At 35.6% G+C, this 9620-nt stretch overlaps 1 protein-coding gene across 1 annotated transcript in view; it reads right to left on the bottom strand.

Annotated features, from left to right (window-relative positions):
* Window positions 1–4743: 4743 nt before the first annotated feature.
* Window positions 4744–9620, bottom strand: part of nek10 (NIMA-related kinase 10) — a 149882-nt gene continuing 145005 nt past the window's right edge. Inside the window, 2 exon segments of the mRNA XM_051936095.1 lie at window positions 4744–5308; window positions 6879–6934. Coding sequence (XP_051792055.1) covers window positions 5257–5308; window positions 6879–6934 — 108 coding nt within the window. The 3' untranslated portion in view covers window positions 4744–5256.

Here is a 9620-nt window from a genome sequence, read left to right as displayed (position 1 = left end):
TATTCCCAGCTCATGGCATAGATGCAGCAGGCACCACTGCATGTTCTTAATTGGATTCACACTACCTTGGCTACTCAAAGTAATTTTCACTGGCTAGACATGTTGTTTCAAAAGCTTTACACATCATTCCCCAGAGAAACCAACAGTCTATTATTTTCACACAGTGTTAACATTATAGTTAGGAGAACAAAGTGACAACCTTTAGCTCTGCGAAGAGACAAACAAGCACTGAAGTGTAAGCTTTAACATCACTGCTGTTGACATCGGATTTATAGACCCTTTGACAGTAAAGAAAGCATGAATTTCTAATTTGAATTATTTCAATATATTATTAATTTTGCGTAGACTTATTTATACTTATAAAGCTTTTCTTAAGATATTAGAGCGCAGCTCCTGTAAAGGATCTTATGATTAATTTTGCATTGAGAAATCACCCTGAGCAATAATGGAACATTTTTCCAAAACGTAATTAGCATTTATTGTTAAGTGTTTTGTCCTCTAATGTACAATAGGTATTCCCTGGTGCTAACACACAGTAATAAATAACTGCAAACAATTTAATTTCAAGACGTGTGTGTCTGACTTTCTGGCTCCTTGCGAAAACTTCTTACAATGAAATTACAGTGAACTGATTACCGTAACTACTGAATATTTCTCTTCCCCTGAATGTTCACATTTTGTAGTCCAGTGATTGTTAGTGTGGTGGGCTATAGCAGTGGCCACGAACCCAGAAAACCATACTGCGTGTTACGATTGGCAAGCACTTTCATCCAAGGGTCTATCAGGCCTCTTATATCTGCACAGTCATCGGCAATCCTGTTACAGTGCAACCATTAAAGTAACCTCACCATCAGCCCTCTTGTGAAGATTTAAGTTTTTGGTTAAAATTTTAAAAACCTTCTGTTTGTGCTGATGCTGAAATGCATTTGGTGTGTTAAATTTAAAAAGTAGTTTATTCATCACATGAGATTTGGTTAAATATTCGCCTTCATGAACGAAATGCTTTGTGCAGCTTTTCTTTTTGCACCGCTTCAGTTTTATAAGTGCTTAATAACAGTATATACCATAAAAGATAGCTTATAGACTGCAGACTGATTCATTTTAAAGCGTATTGGCATTTAATGACTAAGATGAGCTGATATAATACATTGAAAAGACAACTTGTAAAGTGCAGAATGTTTCATAAAGTACATGAAAGTATTTTTTTTACTGTTATGTTAAAAATATAAATTATCATTTACAAAAGCCCTCACAAACTTTTATCATAACATTACAAATTTCTCTTGCATCCCAACTTCAGTAATCCTCTTTGCAACTGTTCTTACTGAATGAAGAGGTAAGGCAGCCCCCAACTCACATCTAGCTGACCACCCATATGCTGAGAAGATGATCAGTTCAATGCAGAAAACCTCAAGACAGAAAGCAACTTCTAATAAAGAAAATATGTCCATCTAATCATTAGAACTGTGCAAACGTTATGGTCACAAAAGGGATAATTACAGTGCACTGTGGGGTTTGCAACAGTTTTTGGATATCTCAGTTGGCTCCGTGTTTTCCTCTTCAGTAATGAACTTCTAGAATTGACCTCCTTGCCTAATTGTACTTCGTGTTTTATCCTCTTTTCCTTCCAAACTGGATCTGCTTTTACTTTATTAAAATGGTGGATAAGAAAGAAAAATCATGGTGTTGCAGTAGTGATTTGAGCATGGGAATAGCAATATAGAGTAGAAATAAAGGGTAAAATAAATAAGTGGCTAGCACCTTTGGAGTCCTAGGATTGAGTTCTAGCCTGACCTGGGTACCTCAAAGAAGTGTGGGTTTGGATGACTGGAAGCTCTAAACTGACTCCACATGAGAGTGAATGGGTATGAGAGATACCCATGGGACAGACTTGGGTTCCCATGAACATACACTGGAATAAAAATGTGTGATTGAAGATTAAAAAGTGAAGAATGACAACTAAAGACAAAGGCATGAGTGATGAAGAATTAGCTGTTACTCAATGGACAGGGTGCTCAAAATCAACAAGTCAATGAGATTTAACCATCACATCATAGAGAAGCGATCAAGAAGGCTGTTAGGATGTTGGGTTAAATATCACAATGTGCAGAGTAAAACTCAAGGGAGGTTGTGCTTAAGTATAACACACTAGTAAGGCCTTACTTGTGTATAGTTCTGGTCTCCATGTTGCAAAAAGACATAGCAGCATTAGAGAAAGTCCAGAAGAGAGTGACTAGGCTGATTCTTGGACTGAGGGGTAGGAGGTATGAGGACAGAGTGAAGGTGTTGAACCGTTTTAGTTTAAGCAAATGGAAATTAAGAGGTGACATGATCAAAGAGTTTAAAATTATGAAAGGAACTATTACAGTTGTTAGCTTAAAATAAAATCTACTACAAGAATGTGGGACAGGGCTAGAAACTTGTTCAGGTCACTCTTATAAATGTTTTAAAGTTTTTCTTCATGCAAAGAGCCATGGATGTTTGGAATAAATTTATACATAGTGTGCGGGAGAGCAGGACTTTAGGCACCTTCAGATTTCAACTTAATGCTATTTAGTACTATCTAGGTGAATCGGATGGACGAGCTTGTTGGGCTGAATGCCTGTTTTTGTCACAATTGTTTTAATGTTCTAATCATTTAGTCCTGTCATCTAAGATTCTCTGACAATACTAAAATAATAAAAACTATATGGGATTATTCTTCATTACAATGAACAACACACCACCAGAGCAAGAAAAAGTCTTATTAGGCAAAGAAGGCTCATCTGAGTTTATTACAAAGAAATTCTGTAACCGCAAAGACCAGGTCTTCCTCTACATCAATAACATATGACATTTTTACCTGAGAATGCTTAAAGGACATTAGAGAATGTCCAATTTAATTATTTATTGCACTGCTATAGTCTTCATGTTTGATAAATGAGGAAGCTCTTATGCCCCAATTATTTCTGCTGGCTAAGGCTGGAAATGTGTTATTTCCAAAGAGCTGTAAGGCAGCATGGGGTTCAGACAGCGTTCGGTAAAGTATGCTTATTCCATAAGCCAATGAATATCTTCAGAAATTTTGTTCAATTAATAACAGAATTGAAAATTAAGTTTCTACCTAATTCACATACTGGCAAGTCTAACCATTTGTTACTTTACTCGCAGAGAAATGTTTTTTAGATACTTAATGTAGTATCAGTTCATCATGAGCATGTGTTTAAGTATAGGAGACAGTGTACTACATTAACCAGTTTTCACCTTCTTTATAAAGATGAAATAGGCCAAATCTAAACAAAGAACACTAATCAATGTAATATCTTTAGAATTAACTGCCATCTTTGTTAAAAAAAAAAAAAAGTGCACAAAAAATCTCTACATAATAATCCGTGTTAGGTAAATCTGTACAGTAAGATTTATCTTATAATAAAGTCAGATTATACACCCATTAACAAACATTTCATATTTTATAATACACAGAAAATGATCCATATATAGTATCTAACCCCACTTTATGACTGGACAAATGAACTTTCAATTTTCAGTCTATAAGAAAAGACCCCCTTTCAAGTTTTAGTGACTTGAATAATAATGTTAAACCCGTTAAGGAAAAAAATGTAACAAAATATTAAAAATAAGTAGAAAATGAGAACTATAGAGTTGAACTGATAGCTTACATGAATTAATATGTTGTCTATATACTCTTGTTATGAACTAAGCAGAAATTTATCAAACAAAATGCATTTTTTTTTAATTTTCTGTGGATCACCATAAAGTTAGGTGACCCCCCCCCCCCCCCATATTTCAAGTCCCGTTATTGAACTTTGCTTCCAACTTCCGCATGACAACGCGCACAGCTAAATTTCATTTGTTGTTTCTAACATATTTCCAGTCGACATTAAATTAGTTTTATAAAGTGACACACGTGCAAACCAAATTATTAACACAATTCTTATTTCATCAGTTTATAGTGAAAAATTAATTTAAAGATTTGGAAATTAAATTAGTAAAATGTGCATAGAAAACACATCCCTCTCCTGCATTTAAATCTAGATCTATTTTTCCCTTTTTAGATTTGAATAGCACATTCAAGTTTTCCCTTTAAAGTAACTGCAGTTCTTCATTGATTATATATGATTATATATTTTGCCATTTTTCTTTTCCCCTTTTGATATTCTGCAAGAAGGTAAAATATGTAGTGCTTAAGAATGGCTGTAAATACAATCTAGCAATCATTCCGAATAGGTGAAAGTATTATACAGAGCTTGCATCAATAATTAATCATACTTAAGCCACCATTAATAGTAAAAATTAAATACCCAAACCAATATAGATCAAATTTCAATTACAAAATACATTTTTTCTTTGAGATCAGGGAATACCGTGGTGTATATGCTGCATCACTCTGTAGTCACACAATGGCGAACCTAAAGCTGACTGAACTGTTTATGGGGATATGAACAGGACCACAGTATCCATTGTACAGTATGCCACCACTACTCTACGGGACAAAAAGGGACTTCATTCTGGTTGAAATGGCCAATGATACACACACTACAGCACAAGGCAGTGTTCCTTTTACCATGCAGAAACATTTAGCATGATTGCTTAGAATTCAGGACAGCCATTTGCACAACAGGTTGAATTTTACACTCAGAAATATGATGCCTGAATTGCTAGAACTATCATCTGAATTTGCAACTTCACACCAAAAAAAAATGCTTAAAGAGTACTTTTAGAAAGAATATTGCACAGAAAAATATTTCTTAGAAAAACTAAAGGACAGTTTTGCTGTCAAACTTATCACAGCACCACCCTGAGAGGCACACATTATAAAAAGCTTATTTCTAAGTGTACTGCTATAATGTTATTTCCTTCCATAAAGAAAGATTAAATAGAATGTAGTGTCATTAATAATTATTAGAGTATTAAAAAAATATTATAATATAGATATGCTGCAAAAATGCATGAAATAGCACATCCTAAGTGGCGTTGATAACCTCCAGGATTCATTTAGGGGGCACTTACATTCTTAAAGTGAAGATTTGCTTTAGATTACAGGAGATACTGCTGTGTATTATAAGGATATTAAAACTAAAGCACTGTGACAAAAACTTAATTAAAGACCACTGCAAATGGGTGATTAGTGATTATCTCATACACGGTGGCTCTCTAATTACAAATGGAATAATTGGCAAGTACAATTCATTTCAGTGAGGTACTGGCAGTATAACTTTAGCTTTAAACATCGTCAAAAGACTTGATGGAACATATTTATCTCTTTGTAGCAGGAAGACCCCGGCTTCCCCATGGACTGGAAAGATTCCTGTGATAAATACAAACGAAAAGAATTAGTGCAATACAGGAATTTAGTTATTCTGGTTTGAAGACAAACATGTTGTGTAGAAGTCAGAATAGACACTGGAAAAAAGATTTACTGTGTATGGTCCAAATGGCAGAGTTACCGATTTCTTAATTTAACCTTGTAGAGATACGGCAATAAAGTAACATACGATATAGCAGTGCTATCATTACTGAAGACAGAGCTGGTACTGTGTGGTAGGCACGATTTCTTACTTGCACATTTCTCAACTGTTTTTCTACTTGTAAAATGAACATGTTTTGCAAAGCCACGTAGATTTTAAAATACTGCAAAGTTGTATATTCTACTCAGCCTCTAGGCCCCCACAATACCATGTACTGTAGATAGATAGATAGATAGATAGATAGATAGATAGATAGATAGATAGATAGATAGATAGATAGATAGATAGATAGATAGATAGATAGATAGATAGATAGATAGATAGATAGATAGATAGATAGATAGATAGATAGATAGATAGATAGATAGATAGATAGATAGATAGAGATTTACTTTATTTGTCCTCAGGGTGAATTTTGGCTTTTTACATAAGTTCTACAAATAATAATGAGAATAAATAAATAAATATACACATATACTTTGATCTGAACACACAACAGAATGACTAAAAAGAATGAAAATTAACACGAAACAAACAGACGTACTGCTGCTGGTATAAAGGAGCCCCAGTAGTGTTTCTTATCACACTTCTGCTGAATAACTCATTGGCTGACAGTTCTCGATGTTAGTGTGTCACAGAGAGGATGGGCAGCATTGTTCATAATGGCACTGTGTTTTATTTTAATTCTCTCCTTTGCTACGTCCTCCAGTGGGTCAAGACTGCATCCCATAACTGAGCCCGCTTTTTAATTAGCTTGTCGATATGGTGGGCCTCTCTTGAAGTGATTTTAATAGACACTACCATGTAAAAAACTGCACTGGCCATTACAGAGTTATAGAAGATGTGAAGGATGTCACTTCAAACATAAAATTTTATCACTATGCAGTTCAAGCTTTACAGTTCTAATCAGCTTCTCCCAATCACTGTTTTTACCAATAAAAGATATCTGCACCAGCACATACAATCATAAACAAAATAAAGTCAGTTTTTGGGAGTCAATTAGTTTATTTCAAGATTCATTGGAAATTATGAGTTACCATTTAGACAGACAGACAGACAGACAGACAGACAGACAGACAGACAGAGAGAGAGAGAGAGAGAGAGAGAGAGAGAGAGAGAGAGAGAGAGAGAGAGATAGATAGATAGATAGATAGATAGATAGATAGATAGATAGATAGATAGATAGATAGATAGATAGATAGATAGATAGATAGATAGATAGATAGATAGATAGATAGATCTTATCCTCCTCTTAGTAGATTGTGATGGAATGAGCTGAAGAGTGACTCCTCCTGCAGAGAATTGATGGCAGTAGTAGCGATGGCCTCTAATTTGCCATCATTCTATTTTCTGCCACTTTCTGGATGTTAGGGATTGACTTTTTACAAGACTATAAAAAGATAGACTTACCTGCATGACATTGCATTGTAGTAGCCATTCGCTTGGAGAACCTCTTCAATCATGGTCTAAAGTACAAAAGCAGGCTATTTAATAAATACCCTTAATCTGATTTGATTACTTATTTATTAATTTAAATGTATAATGCTGCTCACAATTTCAGTCCAATGATGTGGGAAAGTAAAGGGACACCTGGGAACGTTTTTTTGTGCTATCACCATCTTAGCTATAAAAACTGAAGAAGTTTGCCCAAATACTGAGGAATAACTGGTAACCAGTTAAGCTGTAGACAATAAAGCTCTAAATCAGATTAGATAAACTTTATAAATCTCATGGGGAAATTCATGTGCATACAGCAGTAGAAACATAAAAATCAAGAATACAGGCTCACAGGACAGATAAGCCAATCAATCAATCGATAAATAAATAAATACAAATAAATGTAACAAGTACATTAGGTGGAAGCACTGAATTGCCTGACAGCAATGGGCAGAAAAGACCCCCAGATGCACTTCTTAGCAGACTGTGTTGGAATGGGCATGTGGCTAAAACAGAGCACCTCCTGGAGGAGAACGGAGGGGACTGACACCCAGAAATAGCAGGCTACAGCCTGAAAGCAAGATATTTTGACCATGAGAACACTCAAGCCCTCTTTTTAGAAGATTACAGAATGGTTGAAAACATTTAAGTTACATAAGGAAAAAGAGTAACAAACAAAGATTTTCTGTAAAACTTTTAAAAAGTGGTACCATCGACAGGCAGGAATGACATTGGGCAGATTGTGCTTTAAAACCCCTTTAATACAGACTGTTAATCAACTAGAGGAAATTAGAGCAGGAAAGCAGCGGAGAAGTGAGTAGACAAGACATAAGCTACTTTACGCATCAGCAACTGGTAATAGCTTAAAATATCCCTTGGCTCTCTGAGTTCCAGATTTCTTTTATCCTTCAATAGCAACAATAAGTGTATTTCATACAGACAACTTTTTCTTTATATAATAAATCCTTCTTTGTAAAGTTTCCAATAAAGTAATGTATACAAATCTCCTGTCACAAGATTATGCTTTAAATCCAGTTAACTTTGGAACAAACAAGCAAAGGCTAAACTTTTATACTAAGCTATTTAAAAATGTTTCTGCACTACCAAATAAATTAATTTCCAATAGCACTTATGATCAAATTACAGAATAATGTGATTTTATTACTTATATTAAAGTATGAAAAGGAGTATTGCTAGCTTATAGTTCAATGTAAAATTTTGGATATGCCTGGACAAACTCAAGATTTTGTTGACATGAAACAATACCATTATTATGAAAATGTTAATGTGCAGTTACAATTTATATATATATATTATATATTTATAAAAAGATAAATATAGCAAACACAAAAGTGTGGACACCCTTTCAGTTGTAAGGTTTCCCAACCCTTATCCCTTTAGTCTGGTCTGGCTTCGCTTGTCAGCTATTAGTCGAGTTGATAACAGTCATTAGGAACTGTTTTGCTGATGACAGTTCTAGAGCTTAATCAGTTCTTTGACTCTTCAAACGGTGCGTAACACTCAACAACCATGGGCTCTTCTAGAGATATAACATTTAAACTAATAAATGTCTGCTTTTGTCCGTGAGTGCCAGGGGAGCGCATTGATGGCTAATGATGAGGCAAGACAACTACCCGCACTGTCAGGGTGAAAGCAAACACTAATGACCATCCTCTCTTCTGCAGGACAGGTTGTGACATCACTTCCTGTTTAGCCCCGGATTTCCCTGCTTTTTTTCCTAGGGAGCTATTTAAAGAGCTATTTAAAGACCTGGCTTGCATAGTGAATGAGAGTCCATGATGGAAAAGACATTTTTCTCGATGGAAAAGAAACGAGACATGAGACATCCATTTCTTTATACTATTTGGTTTCATTGTCGGTTATTTGCATTAAACAGGTTTACTGGTCATCAGCTCTTCGCTGTTTTCTTTATTTTTTAAATTTTCATTGCACCGAAAGTGAAGGCTATAAAAAGGAATATATTGTGAAATGTGATACTGTGAAATGAGATAAGTCCTATAACTGGAAAAGACTTTTAACAGGTTTTTTATTTAACAAAATGAAGCAGCAGCCAGGCATTTCACAGTGATTGTGTTGGAACTTAGTACAAGACAGGAATATTCAAATCCCTTTGTCGCACGTTTGAACGTTCTGAAATCTTACAAGGATATATTTACATGTTGGAAGGATTCAGAGGATGCACAATGGCTCACATACTTGACTTTTTCCAAGCTAACCTGGATGAGGAGTCCAAAGCCTGTCTCTAGCCTTCTTCTAGCTCCAGTCATTCCAGTCTCCAGGAAATATAAATTCCCAATGCAAACAACATGGTGTCATTTAAGACCAAAAAGTGTGGCTGGCATACCAGTTTCTGCCTGAAATGCTAGTTTAGCTTTTCATTAACCTTATTGAACATCTAGCACTATTTTAATGTAGTGACTGGGATGTAGAAGGACAACAATGCAAATTTCCATACCGGATCGGTCGAGCCCCGGGTTAACAACGACCGCCACCAGTACTGTTAGCCAACAGGGTGCTGGCGGAAGTTGGGCTACTGTTGGCCGAAGAAGAAGAAGGAAAAGAAGAGGGGGGAGACGTGTCCAGAGGCAGGAGGAGAGGAGGAAAGTAAAGGGAGTGGAACTGAGGGTAGGAACTTTGAATGTTGGCAGTATGACTGGTAAGGGGAGAGAGTTGGCCGATATGATGGAGAGAAGG

The sequence above is a fragment of the Erpetoichthys calabaricus genome, chromosome 13 (genome assembly GCF_900747795.2).
Source record: "Erpetoichthys calabaricus chromosome 13, fErpCal1.3, whole genome shotgun sequence".
In the NCBI taxonomy this organism is placed as follows: domain Eukaryota; kingdom Metazoa; phylum Chordata; class Cladistia; order Polypteriformes; family Polypteridae; genus Erpetoichthys; species Erpetoichthys calabaricus.
Note: the sequence above shows the minus strand (reverse complement) of the source record. Positions and strands in the feature narration are given on the sequence as shown.